This window comes from Lepisma saccharinum, chromosome 16, assembly GCF_977018435.1.
Source record: "Lepisma saccharinum chromosome 16, izLepSacc3.1, whole genome shotgun sequence".
NCBI lineage: Eukaryota > Metazoa > Arthropoda > Insecta > Zygentoma > Lepismatidae > Lepisma > Lepisma saccharinum.
This window is the reverse complement of record NC_139244.1, coordinates 41,889,870-41,908,289: the sequence shown is the minus strand read 5'-3', so window position 1 is coordinate 41,908,289 and position 18,420 is coordinate 41,889,870. Positions and strand designations below refer to the sequence as shown.

Here is an 18,420-nt window from a genome sequence, read left to right as displayed (position 1 = left end):
ACCTGCTCACCACTCCCCCACCCCTCCTGCCTTTCTGGTTATGGGTGAATACCTCCTCCTCTGGTCTTCTTCTTTTCTCTTCTTTCTTCCTTCTTCATACTTCTTTTTTCTTCATTCCTTTTCTTCATCCTTTCAACTTTCTCTAATACACTCTTCCATTCCTTGTTTATCTTGAGCCCTCCATTCCAATTCATGATGTCTTCTCCTTTCTTTTCTATTTCTTTGGCCTCCTTCCATTTTCTCACTAGTTCTCTCTTCTCTTTTCCTATTCGCCTAGCTGAATCCCATTCAACTTCATGTCCTGTTTCTCTAGTGTGTTTGAATATGGCATTCCTGTCTCTCTTCAATCTCACATCATCCATGTGTTGCTTTAATCTGTCTTTAAGTCTCTTCTTCGTTTCCCCTATATATACACTTTCACATCCTCTGCACTTCACCTCGTAGATAACCCCTTCCTCTTCCTCCTCTCTCTTTTCTTCTTTCTTCTTGCTGGCTATACTTAAAATAGTGCGTCCTCCCTTCCTGTAAGTTCTTATACCCACTTTCCTCAGCACTTTGCATATCTTCTCTGTGGCATCGCCCATACTTCTTATACCAAACCATCTCTCTTTTTCTTTTTCTTCCTTCTCTTCCAGTCCTCTCTCTTTTATCTCTTTCCTTCTTCTGTTGATGTTGTGTCTGTCTTTCTTTTCATAGCCATTCTCTTCTAGTTGTTCCCACAGGCTATTAATCTTGGTTTCTTCTTCCCCTTTCTCTGTGCATATCTTCTTTATTCGGTCTTCCATATTCCTTATAAAATTACGTTTAGTTCCATCACCCACATCACTTCTTTTGTGGCAGAACACTCCTGCCGAACACTTCTTTTGATACCATGTAGCCACTATCCCCATTCCTCTCTTCTTTTTCATCTCAATATCCAAGAAATTTAATGTTCCTTCCTGTTCCGTTTCGAGCTCAAGGAATATCCCTGCTTTCTCATCCTCTACATCTTTAACAAGCTTACTCAGCTGCCTTTTGGTTCCTTTCCATATCCCAAAACAATCATCCACATATCTACAAAATAGACTTAACTTATCTCCTCCTTTCACTATCACTTCCTTCTCCCATTCATTCATAACTAATTCCGCCAGCACAGGGCTCAAGCAAGAGCCTATATTTAGACCTTCACTAATCTTGATGATTTTACTCCCCACTCTGCTGTAGCTATTGTCCCACATAGTTTCCAGCGCTTGTACCACTCTCTCACTATCCCATTCTCCTATAATGCTTTTCCCAACTTTTTTCCTCACTATATCCACTACGTGTCCCCTTTTGATGCTCGGGAACATGCTTCTCACGTCTAGGCTAAACATTGTGATTTTATCCCCAGACTCCTTCAGACCTTTTATAAGGTCCACCACCTGCTCACTGTTTTTCACGGCTCTGCTTTCTTGTTCTCTCACTAACACTTCAATTACCTTTTTTAACTTCTTCTCCAAAGGTTCCAAAATATTGTCCCTGCAATTCATCACCGGTCTCAACTTTATCTCTTCTTTATGTATTTTGGGAAAGCCTTTTAAACAGGGCAGTCTTCCTGCATCCTTCGTGAGCTTTTTAAACCCCATCCTTCCACAATCTTTTATGATCTTTTCTCTAATATTGCGTTCCTCTTCCATTCCACAAATCTCCTCATACGTGTCCCCTTTCAGGTCTTCAAACTTCTTCTCGTACCATTCTTTTTCCATCACGACTGTGGCCCCTCCCTTATCTGCCTGTTCCACCACCACATCGTTCCTTGTCTTGATTCTTTTCATACCCTCCCTTTCCTTCTGGCTCAAATTATCTAATCTTCTCTGTTTATCCATTTCTTTCTTCAAAATGGCTGCTGTTCTTCTTCTAATCTTATCCCTTTCTGCCTCTTCTTCAATATGTAGCACCGCTTCCTCAATATCATATACAATCTCTTCATAGTTCACATTTCTCTCCATCACTTTGAAACCTCGACCTAATTTCAAAAAAGCTTCCTCTTCTTCCGATATTTGAACATCTCCGATTATAACCACTCTTCTCCTGCCCTCTTCACCTTCTTCCTCTTCTCTTCTTTCCTCTCTCCATCCCAGTCTTTCTCCTTTCTTCTTCATCTTCAGTTTCACCTTCTCTCTAAAGTTTTCTTGCCAGCTTCTCATTTCATGGAATGTGAATTCTCTAGTAAAAATGGTGAGTCCATCTTCTATGGTTTCTTCCATTCCTGCCAGTTTCTCCTTTATTGTTCTGATTTCCTTCTTCCTCTTTCTTATTTCGTTCCATATCATTTCTTTTTCAAGTTTCTGTACTAACCTCTTCCATCTTCTGGTGCGACAATCCAATCCCTTCTTACTTATCTTCAGTCCCTTTGGTGTTGTGCCCTTCTCCAAACACTCCCTCAAGAATATTTCTTGCTCCTGCTTGTGTATGTCCTTCCTCTTCAAGTCCTTCCAGTCATTGATTTTCCTCATCAGCCTCGGAAAATGTCCAATTGTAATATAATTAAGCCTTGTTTCCATATTGAAACCAATAAGTCGCTGACCAAGGCAGAGATTTTTTTTTTAGTTTAGTTCTTCGTCTGAGGAAGACCCTGATACAGGGTCGAAACATTACGTGTTAAGTGTTTTTACCTTAATAAACTGCCTTGGTCAGCGACTTATTGGTTTCAATATGGAAACAAGGCTTAATTATATTACAATTGGACATTTTCCGAGGCTGATGAGGAAAATCAATGACTGGAAGGACTTGAAGAGGAAGGACATACACAAGCAGGAGCAAGAAATATTCTTGAGGGAGTGTTTGGAGAAGGGCACAACACCAAAGGGACTGAAGATAAGTAAGAAGGGATTGGATTGTCGCACCAGAAGATGGAAGAGGTTAGTACAGAAACTTGAAAAAGAAATGATATGGAACGAAATAAGAAAGAGGAAGAAGGAAATCAGAACAATAAAGGAGAAACTGGCAGGAATGGAAGAAACCATAGAAGATGGACTCACCATTTTTACTAGAGAATTCACATTCCATGAAATGAGAAGCTGGCAAGAAAACTTTAGAGAGAAGGTGAAACTGAAGATGAAGAAGAAAGGAGAAAGACTGGGATGGAGAGAGGAAAGAAGAGAAGAGGAAGAAGGTGAAGAGGGCAGGAGAAGAGTGGTTATAATCGGAGATGTTCAAATATCGGAAGAAGAGGAAGCTTTTTTGAAATTAGGTCGAGGTTTCAAAGTGATGGAGAGAAATGTGAACTATGAAGAGATTGTATATGATATTGAGGAAGCGGTGCTACATATTGAAGAAGAGGCAGAAAGGGATAAGATTAGAAGAAGAACAGCAGCCATTTTGAAGAAAGAAATGGATAAACAGAGAAGATTAGATAATTTGAGCCAGAAGGAAAGGGAGGGTATGAAAAGAATCAAGACAAGGAACGATGTGGTGGTGGAACAGGCAGATAAGGGAGGGGCCACAGTCGTGATGGAAAAAGAATGGTACGAGAAGAAGTTTGAAGACCTGAAAGGGGACACGTATGAGGAGATTTGTGGAATGGAAGAGGAACGCAATATTAGAGAAAAGATCATAAAAGATTGTGGAAGGATGGGGTTTAAAAAGCTCACGAAGGATGCAGGAAGACTGCCCTGTTTAAAAGGCTTTCCCAAAATACATAAAGAAGAGATAAAGTTGAGACCGGTGATGAATTGCAGGGACAATATTTTGGAACCTTTGGAGAAGAAGTTAAAAAAGGTAATTGAAGTGTTAGTGAGAGAACAAGAAAGCAGAGCCGTGAAAAACAGTGAGCAGGTGGTGGACCTTATAAAAGGTCTGAAGGAGTCTGGGGATAAAATCACAATGTTTAGCCTAGACGTGAGAAGCATGTTCCCGAGCATCAAAAGGGGACACGTAGTGGATATAGTGAGGAAAAAAGTTGGGAAAAGCATTATAGGAGAATGGGATAGTGAGAGAGTGGTACAAGCGCTGGAAACTATGTGGGACAATAGCTACAGCAGAGTGGGGAGTAAAATCATCAAGATTAGTGAAGGTCTAAATATAGGCTCTTGCTTGAGCCCTGTGCTGGCGGAATTAGTTATGAATGAATGGGAGAAGGAAGTGATAGTGAAAGGAGGAGATAAGTTAAGTCTATTTTGTAGATATGTGGATGATTGTTTTGGGATATGGAAAGGAACCAAAAGGCAGCTGAGTAAGCTTGTTAAAGATGTAGAGGATGAGAAAGCAGGGATATTCCTTGAGCTCGAAACGGAACAGGAAGGAACATTAAATTTCTTGGATATTGAGATGAAAAAGAAGAGAGGAATGGGGATAGTGGCTACATGGTATCAAAAGAAGTGTTCGGCAGGAGTGTTCTGCCACAAAAGAAGTGATGTGGGTGATGGAACTAAACGTAATTTTATAAGGAATATGGAAGACCGAATAAAGAAGATATGCACAGAGAAAGGGGAAGAAGAAACCAAGATTAATAGCCTGTGGGAACAACTAGAAGAGAATGGCTATGAAAAGAAAGACAGACACAACATCAACAGAAGAAGGAAAGAGATAAAAGAGAGAGGACTGGAAGAGAAGGAAGAAAAAGAAAAAGAGAGATGGTTTGGTATAAGAAGTATGGGCGATGCCACAGAGAAGATATGCAAAGTGCTGAGGAAAGTGGGTATAAGAACTTACAGGAAGGGAGGACGCACTATTTTAAGTATAGCCAGCAAGAAGAAAGAAGAAAAGAGAGAGGAGGAAGAGGAAGGGGTTATCTACGAGGTGAAGTGCAGAGGATGTGAAAGTGTATATATAGGGGAAACGAAGAAGAGACTTAAAGACAGATTAAAGCAACACATGGATGATGTGAGATTGAAGAGAGACAGGAATGCCATATTCAAACACACTAGAGAAACAGGACATGAAGTTGAATGGGATTCAGCTAGGCGAATAGGAAAAGAGAAGAGAGAACTAGTGAGAAAATGGAAGGAGGCCAAAGAAATAGAAAAGAAAGGAGAAGACATCATGAATTGGAATGGAGGGCTCAAGATAAACAAGGAATGGAAGAGTGTATTAGAGAAAGTTGAAAGGATGAAGAAAAGGAATGAAGAAAAAAGAAGTATGAAGAAGGAAGAAAGAAGAGAAAAGAAGAAGACCAGAGGAGGAGGTATTCACCCATAACCAGAAAGGCAGGAGGGGTGGGGGAGTGGTGAGCAGGTGGTTCTTAGACTCTTGCTGATCTTGACCTGCCAATCACCTGTCAGTGTAGTAGACCCATTAGTCAACAACTGTCAGGAGGTGATATGTTTAATTCCTTTGCAGAAATCTTCCTAGATAAGGACTGTCAACTTGATTTGTTGTTGTGTGGCTTGTGACCCTGCTATGTGTATGTAATCTTTCTGTGTGTAGTTTATTTCATCATTTTAGTTTAGTTCTTCGTCTGAGGAAGACCCTGATACAGGGTCGAAACGTTACGTGTTAAGTGTTTTTACCTTAATAAACTGCCTTGGTCAGCGACTTATTGGTTTCAATATGGAAACAAGGCTTAATTATATTACAAATGATCTATCATATATTTATAACATTAATGTTAATTTTTGTTGATAATGATAGGATGCATGGTCATGTGTGGTGGGTATTATTGTGGAAACTATGCAAAATTATGCTTTATATGTGCAAGCACTTGATGATGTATTGGAAAGAGGTAACCGAAGGGTGATGAAAGGAATCTCAAGGAGTTACATGCTGCAGGTACCATTATTTTTCATTATTATTTCAGAGTATATTAGACTTGAATCATACCACCAATATGAACTTTTTACTGATAAAAGTAAAGTACAAATATGAAATTTACTGATACTGATAGCCAGTAATGTATCATTTCACTATGTAATAGTAAACATTTACTGAGGAAGATGAAAGATTTATTCACCTCTTAAACTAATGTTGAGTTTTGCCTTACAATAGTATAAATGCCACTTTGTTTAGCTTTAGGGGATAGATAGGTCTGTCCATTACGTTCCATTACCAGGAGTTAATGTACGTAGGTGCCAGCAATGGGGACAAAAATAAAAATTTCTGTTATGCCCAAATATAATTTCATTTTATGTGAAAGCCTGATATTCGAAGCTTATTGGCAGCGAGAGGTGCATTGTAAGAGAAAGGGGGTACAGCTCTGAAGAGCAATGTCAACACTCGAACAGCTAGGGGGCTAGCCCCGTGAAATAAGAACACACACATTTTCAATTTAACACCACTTGACTGAACAGGCAGGTTGAGGAAAGACTTAAGAATGTTCGTTTACCTGTAGCGCTGTTGGAAGTTCTGGTCCCTGGTGTCCTGGCTTTGACTGTGTCCTAACCTGAAACAACTACGCAACTAGGGAGCGTACTCAGTTTCATCCAAAACTGCCCTAACGTAATCTCTATTTCTAAACGAACACTTATTAAACATAATTCTCTCCTTTTCCTTTGACTTTGTTTATTTAACAGCTCAGTTACTATGACTTAACTTCAATGTAAAACGGATAGTAATTCGGCGTGATTCTAGAGCTCTTTATCAATTACTGTATTCAATGTAGATCTAAAAGAAATTAAGAGGCAACTAAGGACGAGATTTTCTCACGTGGACTATTTATTCGGAATTCGAACATCTGATCGGTAAATCCGTTGCCTAAGCGCGTACTTTGTCAACTGCGATTCTGAGGGAAAACGCTGATTTCCTGATTTTCATATTGTGCCGGCCTAATGCAATGTCAGCGGAGTTTTTCCAACTCCGTTGAAGGTCGCTGGCGTGATTAGCTTTTAAGAAGCGCTTTAGCAATGCTTCAGCGGGACCCCTTTTTATAACATGATTAGCTTATTTATTTATGATGTCCGTGTCCTAGGTTCGACTCTTGCCTGCAGCGTGATACGCAATATTGATTTTATGCCAGAGCATGTGAATTATACTTTTATGTTTATACAAAGAAACAAGATGTCAGGATTGTGCATGGAAGTATGAAATTATACTCCATATAACGAAAGAACAGAGCTAAACTTTCTGGCTTCAAATGAAGGAGGGGTCAAGGTTTTGTGTAGTGTTGTCACTTTGCTGCTTTACCTTCAGTCATAAACCACCCTCCAACCAATTCACGTCTGATGTTCCTTTGCACTCTAGAAAGGTTGGGAAGACTGGAGAGAGATCTTAGTTATTCTTCTCCTATTGCTAAACTATTATGACTTTTAAGTTTGGTAATGCAGTACAAAGCAAAAACAAATTGTCTCCACATTAATGAACCTTCCTGCTATTTTCCTTTCTTTTCTCGTGTGCTTATTTCTGTGGTACACAGAGCCACTGAGGACAACGCTCACCACTGTTATTTTTGAGATTAAAAAGTTGAATGTGCATAGATAGAGCCACATATTTTTGGTAAATAAAAAAGCAAAATTTCGGTACAAAAATAGAGTCGATTTCGGGTTCAAAAGCGGTAAATAAAATAAAATTTCGGTGTTATAGCAGTGAATAATCACATCAAAAGTGCTATATAAGATGACATTTTGGTTTTAAAATTGTGAATATAATCCTAAATTTGATTTAAAAACTGCACTTATTACACAAAATAAACTTATCCATTCTAATAGCACATTTATGTAATTACCAGAGTATTAAGTTTATTCCTGTGTAAAGGGGTCCATTTTTGCTTCTCAAATATTTACAGCAGAATTAATCAATTTTCCGTGAATTGCATAACTCACAGGATACTTCAGACTTCAGAAAGTGTCGCGTCGGTATATAAACGGTAAATTTCGTGTTTAAGAGTCAATTTCGCATTTTGCAGTTCATTTCGCATTACTTCGTGACAAAACAGGGAACAGGGCAGAAAAATGCACCTCAGACCTTTCAGAAACATGAAAAATGAACATTACAGCATGTTATTTCATATTTTGTGTTTTCGTCAAAAACGAAATTTTCATGCCTCTATGCATAGATTATCTGATTTAGTGGCTGCTTGATTGATGAGTGAATATCATAATACAAACACCACTAGCATCTCATATGTCATGGAGTGCCTCCCCATAGTGGTATCATCGTCACCTTGTAATCAATGGATCCAAGATTCAATACCCGGTAGATGCACATAGTGGTTTGGATGCCATTTTTAACTGTAGGTCTTGTTCCATTTCATAAAGTGGATTGATTGATTTAGTTTATTTTACTTCGCGTTTTGTGCCTCTTGGCTAATTTGCGAAGATGGGGCTGAGTGATGAAATTGATAAATGGACATTCACAAACAACCAAGCCCGAGCAGGGTTTGAACCCGGGACCCTTGGCGTCGCAGCACTATGTGCTAACCACTCGGCCACAGGGTCCGGCAAATAAAGTGGACTTAAAAACTCAAATCATATGTCATGAGATATTGAGTTTCTTATCTGCAGCTGGGAGAGGGACATTTACATTCAGCCTTTGATAAACATTGTCCCCTCACTTGTACCATGTTGATGGTAACATTACACATTACAATATTCCATCTGGTGACATTAGCTCCCAGGAAGGTTACTTCAAGTCCTGAACATAGGATATAAAATGAGCTTCCAATAAATTTAAGATACTCTCATAGTTTCACATCAAGTCTCGTTTAATGTAAGATTTATACATTAACAGACAGTTCTAGTAACAGCTAAAATCTTTTGATACATTTTATTTTTCTCTTTCAGGTTTCCAGAGAGATGTGCGCTTTAAAAGGTAGAGCCTCAGTGGTGGGGAAAGAGAAAAAAAAAGAGAAATCTGGAAAAGGTACAAAGGATGATAAAGCTCAGAAAGTCCAATCACTAGAGTTGCCCCAGTATTTTCAAATCTGTGCAGAAATTACAAAATTTTTGAATGCAGACAAAACAATACCGTTACCGATGGAAGCAGAATTTATTAAGTTTAGGTTGCTCTGGTTGAAGAGGGAAAACCAGAAATGGAGGACTGAAGAGGAGGAGGTACTTATGTCTGATACTCAATTCAATACAAAGAAAACTACCCAAAAGAATGTTTTAATTCATACTGAACGTTTATTGGTATATACAGTGCAACCTTGATTTTACATTCCCAGATTTTACATTTTCCCGCATAACAGATTCATTCAATCTTGATGGTCTCAACATGACAAAATGTTATAAAATTTTCCCCCATTTTATATTTTCCTGCTTTTTGAGTTTTTTCAGCTTTGTCCCCTGAAAAACATAAAATCGAGGTTCCACTGTAATGTAATAAATTGATGGCCGAGTGTATTGAGTGCTTGACTAAAGGGTCCTAGCTTCAAGTGCTTGGGCAGGCAGGAATAAATCGTATTGAATATCCTAAAGAGGTGGAAAATTGACATAGAATAAGGTTAAAGAAAAGTAAAAAGCTCTCTGCCTAGTGCCATGCCTTAAGTGCACTTGGTAGCCGTGGAAGTAAGACCCATGCATTCTTGATCTTGACCATAATGGAAGGGATATTTCAGACTGAAGATACAAGCAACACGTGTCACTTGGAAGCAAAGCATCAGTAATCAGTGCAACATTTCAAACCAAAGAGACAAAACAAGCTGTACATGTTGCATGTCGCTCAGACTGGGCTGTTTTCTCAATACTGTGCTTCATGTCACATCGGTCTGTTGTTCATGCATGCACGATGAATGCTTGCTTGTAGACTGAAAGGACCCACGCCGCTTGGGACTGAAATCCCCATTTCGCTTGTCGCTTTGATCTGAAAACTCCTGAAATGATGTAACCAGTGGATAACACCGGATTTGTAGTAAAAATCACAGGTCTGTCCTAGGTTCGCTTCCCACCACCTGCAAATGAAATTTCACCTGAAGACGAGAGAAGAGGTGCCCTCTCGAAATGTAGTGTTATAATAAGTATAGTTTAAAGCACTAGACAGTGGATAATGTCCAATTAACAGTGCATGCTAATGTAGAACCATTGTCACTAGCATTCAGAGAATTATGTGTCATACCTTCATATGTATACAAATGAACAAAAAAGACAGAACTGAAATATATGTTATCCAAAGGGAATGCACCATCAAAACCTCAATTTATTATTGCAATATGTTGGAAAATAGACAGTATAAAATATACATTCCAAAGTTCACAGCACTAAAAACCTATGGACAGAGTAAGGTTGATATGGGGACAATACATGACAGTCTCTCGTTTTGTCTTGTGGGTGAGGAGGTAAACCTCATTTCTAGGTGTCTCCATTTGTAACTGCCTGTCTCATGCTGGGTCTTGCTTCACTGTTTTGTTCTCTTGTCAGTTTTGAATTTACAGAGGCCTTCCTCTTGTCTCGCATCAACAAGTCTTGAAGAATCTGGTCTCATCTTATGATTTTTTAAAGGCGATCTAGGTTTCGTCCAACATTTTCCCCCCTTAAACATTTTTTCCCTCCAAGAGAACTCAAGTTAACTTTGCTCTCCCCAGTCCATAGCTCTTATTTCCATGCAGTGCAGTTGGGAACATAAAAGAAGGGATTTAAAGTTAAAATGTCCTCTGCCCCATTTTCCCAGGGTACACTGATGTTACTGTTACAAAACCTGGTAGACCTCAAAGAAAAACTACCAACAGAAGCAGTGAATTTCTAGAGATAATTCACATTACACTTGATTTCCAGAGACCTGACTGCACTTATAGCCGGCTCCCATGGAGGAGTGGTTAGCACATCACACTACAACATCAGGGGTCCTGGCTTCGAATCCTGACCTCTGTATGAATGTTGGTGAGTGTCCATTCATCAATTTCATATCATATCATATCATCACTCATACCCATCTTCACAAATTAGCCAAAAGTGACACATAAAGCAAACTAAAATAAGGCATATCAATCAATCAATCAACCAAAGATAAGTTGGAAAAGATGAAGTCTCACATTTTAGAGTATGAGTTGGAAGGGGAAAGGACTTCTACCCCCTGGTTCAGAAGTCTATGCCTGGGGTAGAAGCTCTACATTGATGTGTTTCAGGTAACATATACTCATTAAATGTAACAAAAAATTCTGTAGGGCCAAATTATGAAAGCAACTATTAACTATACTCCTAAGAAGACATACTGCTCTTTCAAGGGACAACACTATACTACAGACATTCCATGTGTGCCACCGAAAATTTAGCCACATCATTCAATTGAGGAGGTAATGACCTGCCATCTGTTGCAGGTTGCAGTATTAAAAAGACGTTGGCACAATTTTCATGATCATCTGTGTAGATGTGTATGATAATTGGATCAGCGTGTATTCTTATATAAAATACTGGTTTACCTCACTCACAAAAAGATTGGGAATTATGTTACAACCTTTTATATCTTTTGAATTTCAAGATTGCTTAAACCTTTGAGCTGAACCCATTTCCAAGGAAGTTGTCAACTCTAGGCAAGCCCAAGCAGCTGGCAGTCTGTTGGGTTAGAATGAGAATATGGAGTTTACAGGAATCTTTTTTGTCTCATTCTCATTGGTTGCCAGGTCCATTAGCTTGTTAATGTCGATGATTTCCTGGTGAAGTCATTCAGCTTATATGCAATATTGATCCAGGCTGTAGAAATCTGACTATCGTGCAGGAAACCTGGGTTCGATTCCAAGGCAAAAGTAAAGTATTTCTATCAATGTCCCTGCATAAATAGTGGTGTGGATTATCCTGCCTCTCATTAATGGGCACCTGAAGGCAAGCCTGAGAGAGAAAGATGGCTGAGATATGGTGCTGATCACATCACTGCGACTCAGATCGAGATTGTCGGAGCCCCACCTCAGCAGTTGTAAGCTTTCTTTCCTTTTTTTTTAATGTCTTGATCGAATGAAAACAACAAAAACTTGCACACTGATATGTGCAGTCACTTCATGATAAATTGACCACTTTTTATTATTGCACCAATGCTTAAATTGTTAATTGTTATTTCAGAAGAGAAAACAAGGAATACTTACAGCTTTAAGAGCAGAATCGCTAAAGATGGAAGAATCAGGCAAAGGCAAGAAAGAAGATAAAGAAAAGGAAGAATCAGGCAAAAGCAAGAAACAAGATAAAGGAAATAAAAAGGGAAATAAAATGGACAAGGATAAAGGAGACAAGAAGGAGAAGGAGAGGAAACAATCACATGTATCATACATAGGTAAGTAAACCTTTATCACACTTTATTTATCTTCCACATTACGTCACATTTAGTAATCAAATTTAAGAGACTTAAAAGTTCATATTTATTTATAGTGAATGTATTTTAAGCACTGTTTGAACTTGTTAAATTAAGATTTTTAACATGTTCTCCTTTACAGTTTTGAACTCTTGCATTCATTTGATGCGAGAAAGGTAAAGGTAAGGTGAAGCTACCCCTATCCATGAAGATATATGGGTGGTGTTGAGGTAGGGCTCCACACATTCATAAGTTTGTCAATTTGTGGAGGTGATGTGATTAGCACCATACTCCAACCACCTTTAGCCCCAGGAATGCATATATTAGAGGCTGGATGAACCCGAAAGCCACTTCATGCAGAGACATTGTTGGAAAAATTCACTCATCCTGGGAGTTGAACCTGGGTCTCTCATGCAACAGTCAGACACCCTACTGATTGGACCACCATAGTTAAAGGTACACATTCTGAGTGATGCTAAGTTACTAGGTGGAAATCGTAACGGATATTCACACCTTTCAATTTCAATTTCAATTTCCTTTATTGGTGGCCAGTAAGTAAAATTTCAAAGTAGACTTCACACAAAGTATTTTAAGTTTGCTGGAGGTAAAATAAATTTACCACAATTAATTATTTTATTCATTGCCAAACATTTCAGTTAAAAATAATATTGCACTTTTCCATTGACTGTATTTTCGATTAATTGCCAACTTGCTAAAGGGACCATCTCAGGAAATTAAAATAATAAATGCATTTAAAATTCACGAAACAACAAGAGAGCAGAAAAAGAATCCTCCAAAATGAAGAGAACTGCAACAAAAACTGCAAAAACTACAGGATGACCAGAAAGTCCCTTATGCTGAATTTCAATTATGTGGTTATGTACACAGCTTATTCCTATGGATCCGAAACATCCATATGGGTTCCTCCATGTTCGTAGCATAGCCTTATGCGACTCCATGTCTGATTGTTTATCTGCAACAACATATCATGTGTTACATTTTGAAATGCTGCAGGGACAGTGTTTTTCAGCTCCTCGTTGTCGGTGTATCGGTATTTCCGTACCTTTTCTTTCACAAGACCTAAGAGTGCATGTCAGTTATTGCTCCAACGAAGTGCAAATGACAAAAAGAACGTCATGTTCTCTGACGAGTGTGCCATTTATCACAGCTCACACAAATCATAAGGTCTTTTCTGGGCAAAAGAAAATCCTTACTTTTTTGAGGAAATCGAGCACCATCTGTCTCTCTTATGGTTTGGGTAGAATTAACAACAGAACAATTGCTTGGTCCATATTTTTTTTTCGATGGCTCTGTTAATCAGCACAGTTATCTGAGAATGATGAATGAGTGGTTGCTTCCACATGAATGGCCAACACCTTTTGGTTTCAACACGACAGCACACCAGCGCATTTGGCTTTGATTAATTGTCCATCCACAGACGCCTGGATGAAATTTCGCAAATCTATGATCGGACGTGGCTCCATTGTCTTGGCCTGTAAGAAGCTCTTACATGCACTCTTGGGCAGGGGCGCCGACTTGTCAAAATTATTGGGGGGGGGGGCTCTGATCACTGAAATAAATTAATGAATGACTCACTCTCTCCCTTTTTTTAAGTTTTGGCCTCCATGTTTGAAATCTCGTAAAAGCCCATGAATTCCTTAAAAATATCAAAATTTTTATTCATAGTTCGAATGCAGAATATTAATTGTCCACGGATGGATATGTCACAAGTTTCGTCAAACATAATAGCAAAATATTAACAACTTTTAATATCTGCTACCACGGAGCGCAAAACAGATCTCCCTAATATATGAATGATCTCGTTCTGAATGTCATGTGAGAGCCATTTGTACCCCCAACGTCCCATCCACTCTCCTAGTTCATGCACATCGTCTTTTGAAATTGTTTTTAGTAAAAATGTTAACAATACTCATAATTACAGTACAGTACAGTAAGTGATGTGCTTTGCTGTCTCTGGTCACAGCACCCCCAAAGTTGATGATCTAGATTCTAGAACATTTCAAATGTGTATTTAAAGTTAAGTTCATGTGGCACAATTCAGAGTAAACTTTACAAGAGAAGCAAAATAATGCATTAGATCCTCTTAAGCAAAATTATTTGGGGAGCTCTGTTCCCACATCGTTAACATTGGGGGGGCTCGAGCCCCCCCCCCCCCCCCAGCCCCATGAAATCGGTGCCTATGCTCTTGGGTCTTGTGAAAGAAGAGGTGAGGAAACGCCGATACACCGACAACGAGGAGCTGAAAAACACTGTCCCTGCAGCATTTAAAAATGTAACCCATGATATGCTGTTGCGGATGAACAATCGGACATGGAGTCACATAAGGCTATGCTACGAACATGGAGGAACACATATGGACATTTTGGATCCATAGGAATAAACTGTGTACATAACCACATAATTCAAATTCAGTGTAAAGGGACTTTCCGATCACCCTGTACTCAAAAATGACTTTAAAGAAACGTTTTTTGGTTCCAACTGAAAGGAAACAGACGAATATCAAGGTTAGCATTGTTTTCAAGGCTCAGAAAAAAAGATTAGTTCTCATCAACCTCCAAGCCCTGGTAATTAGTAATTTTGCTCATATGAAAGAAAAATCACTCTCTCTGTATGTATACAACCATTCAGGGTTCAACAGTTCCATGAATTATAATGATTTCAATACAAGTGAGGCTATGCACTTTTCTGCATGAGGTATGTGTTCAAGGCAGTTGCATGGAAGATGCATTGGACGAAAGAACTCGTAAGTAGAATCTTGTGATCAATTGTTCTCAGTTGTTAATTTCTACAACTGCAGACATGGGCGACCTTGGACACAATAAAATAATCCTCCAGGGTATCTCATTTTGTATAGATTTACTTTAATCACTACTCTGTGATCAAAAAATTGCATTCTGGGGCAAACAACTTGAGTTGTGTACAACAAAGCCCCAAAATAATATGTGTCTGCATAGCCATAATAACCTATCTGTAAAGATGGAGACAGACGTAGTCTCAGAAACATTGGAATTAAAAACGGTGCATTTTTCAAGTGCAGCGTCATTCTGAATTAATAATCGCCACAACAGCAAATAACAATTTCCAATTTTATACTGGGTCAGTAGAATATCTGTATCCGTTAAAATTTCCCCTTCAGTAAAGTATAAAAATTTCAGAAATCTTAAATGATGAGACTTTGCAAGGTAAAAGGAAAAATTGGTGTGAATATCTTTTAATGGTTTTTCTGTCATAAAAAAGTATATGTTCTACTATGTTTATAAATAATTCTGCATAACCTTAACACATGTTCTGTTTTGTTATTGAATTATTACACCAAACATGTATGTATGTGTAATAATAAGGATAGGACAGCTTAATTGGTATCTATTACTTACAGCTGATATAGGCATGGTGAAGTGTATTAGTTAAATTACCCATACTGATGCTTGAAAATTGTAACAATTTAAAGTTGTTTCAAATATTGATTAATATTAGTGAGTGAGTGTTACGTTCCAATTATAAGCATCAATTTACCCGAGTTTTGCTTCAAAATATTGAAGCATTACATCAGAATATTAAAATACCTGTTACGTAATCACAAGATACTGGGGCAAAGTAAATAAAAACTTCAAATTTTGCATCATGTCCAGGATAATTAGATTCCGCAAAAGTGTTGCACAGCATTTCTGGAGACCCCACGAAAGACCAAAATACCAGAAAAGTATCAGCCAGTATCACTGAATAAAATCCAACCAATACATCAGAATCAGCTCAGCCAATGCAATAAGGCAGTTCTCTACCTGGGATTCTTACTTTCACATTAAAGTTTCCATTTCTTCCATATTGTAGATGATTCACCTAAGAAAGGTCCACAACTCTATGTTCTGTTGCATGGATTCTACGATCCAAAGCTTATTCCTGAGTTGATTGCTATAGGTATGTACATTATTCTATTAGAACTATTATTATACTTTCTAGTCATATATTTTGTTATTTGTATTTATATTTCTTTGGATCTGTTTACTTGAGTATTTAGCGAATATATTCTTGAAATAAAAGGGACTGTAACTAGTGATTTAATAATCTTCTCCATGAGCCCCTCAATGGTCTCTTACGCTAAAAGAACAAGATAAATTAAGAGTTTTTGAAAATAATGTCTTAAGAAAGAAATTTGAACCTAAAAGAGATGAAAGTACATAATACTGAAATGCATAATCTATATTCATCCTCTGGTATTATTAGAGTAGATAAATCAAGAAGATCTAGGTGGGTAGGTCATGTAGCATGCATGAGAGAGTCTAGAAAAAATGTACAGGATTGTTGTTGAGAAACCTGATGATCACTTTCTGTTTCGAGTCAGATTCACTACCAGACAATAATGAAATTATAGGTTTTTGTGATAATTTGGTCAAAGAATTTTCTCCTTCGGATGCATGTCCACGGGATTTTCTCAATTTTTCTTCTGTCATTCGCCCAATGCCTCCCATAACATTTTTTCAATACCCAAAATCCTGAAATTTATATTGAACTTGGCTGCACAGCCTTTTACTTGTGCCTGAATTACTTTTATGGGATTGAGTTCACACATATATGGCGAGAACGTAGCAACAGTATGGCCTATTCACATCCGAATATAACGCTCTTCAATGCCCAAAAATTCCTAGAAGCACTACCAACATTAACACCACAACACACACAGCTACAAACAAACTTTCCATGTTGAATATGTATTCTACAAGGCTTGGGCAAATATGATAATGCAATTATAATTCATTAATAGATCTATACCTGTAATTCTGTTATTGAAACTGAAGTAGCTATTTTTCAAACTACTCTCCCTGGTAAAAAGTACTTTGGTTGGAGGCGTACCCACTCCCAAACAGCACGTATGACTCCTCATCACTGCCAAACTTTTGCCCACTCAGATATTCCTTGAGTGGATCGAAGAGGTGATAGTCAGATGGCAAAAGGTTTAGACTGTATGGAGGATGTGGAACAAGGTCCCATTTAAGTTTCAGATTGTAGCTATTGTTTGAGCAACTAAGTATGGATGTTTTTTTTTCCTGCAGAAATATACCGTTATTTGCTACCTTTTCCTCTTCTTCCTGATGGCACACTTCACGGGGCCTTTGAGGAGCGTTACATAATATTCTGCATTGATTGTACAATGCTCGTTGAGGAAATTCAGCTGCCACACTCCTTGGGAGTCCCAGAAGAATGTTAGGATATCTTGTGTTGATGTGTATATGGTTCATTTTACACCATTTCCTGGCCCTTCTTAAGGCATTGCATCACTTATACACATTAACATCTGACAGTATTACACACTGTATTGTTTCAATCTGCCACAAATTTCAGATGGTTTGGAGCCTTCTTTGGTGAGGAATTAGATTACACTGCGCTGTTCCGCACTCACATGCACTTTTTCTCATGACTGACTCACAGCACAGCAATAACTAAGTGGCAGTGCAACTGACCTTGGACAGTATTGCCAATACCACTCTTGTTCCTGCACCAGGTGGCAGTGTTGCACTATGTACAAATTATAATTCATATTTGCTCAAGCCTTGTATTTTGAGACACAGCATCAGTAAGGAGAAAAAGCCCTGGCCAATGACCCTATCAACAATGAAGGATGAGAGAACGTGCATGATGAGACTCAAAAGTCATTGATTTATCTGTACATGACTGATGACTTGTTGCATATAGAACCAAAAAAGTGCCTGTGGATCATTCTTTCACAATTAATTATCTCTTTTTACAGTTTTCAGAAATTTCATAAACTGTAATGTATAAAATTGTCAACAATGTCATTCCTATAGACCTGGAAAATCTGAAAAGTTCAGGGTAGCCAACCTATGAGTCAAAGAAGCATGGAAAAGTCAGGGAAATCATCAACCAATAAGTGAAAGAGGCATGGAAATGTCAGGGTTTTCATCAACCTATGAGTGAAAGATGCATGGAAAAGTCAGGGCAGTCATCAATCTCTAAGTGAAATAGGCATGGAAAAGTCAGGGTAGTCATTATGTCACGAGCCGGAAATAAAATGCTGTGTAATCAAAAACGCCAGCAGTCCCCGGGTGACGAGAGGTCGCCGGAGGAGTCTTGGTCAAGGGAGCGAAGCGCGAAGTGTGTTGCGAGTGACAGTGTTAAGTCGGTCCATTTAAAAGGTTTGGGCGAACCCACTGAGGACACCTTCAATGGACCGATAGAGCACCACGTCATGACTCAACCGAGGAACCTCGAAGGAAATCAGGTACAGTGGTGACACTTTGGGTTTATTATTATCAGTGTTTAGATATCTTGCTGGCTCGT

General features: G+C 38.5%; 1 protein-coding gene across 2 annotated transcripts in view; it reads left to right on the top strand.

Annotated features, from left to right (window-relative positions):
• Positions 1-18,420, top strand: part of LOC146000039 (uncharacterized) — a 93,459-nt gene that overhangs the window by 3,929 nt on the left and 71,110 nt on the right. Inside the window, exons 2-5 of one of the 2 annotated variants that reach the window (XM_083137357.1) lie at positions 5,590-5,727; positions 8,673-8,942; positions 11,880-12,087; positions 15,955-16,041. In XM_083137357.1, the coding sequence (XP_082993483.1) occupies positions 5,590-5,727; positions 8,673-8,942; positions 11,880-12,087; positions 15,955-16,041 (703 nt within the window). The remainder of the gene's footprint in view (positions 1-5,589; positions 5,728-8,672; positions 8,943-11,879; positions 12,088-15,954; positions 16,042-18,420) is intronic. The other variant, XM_083137358.1, reaches the window with a different exon arrangement.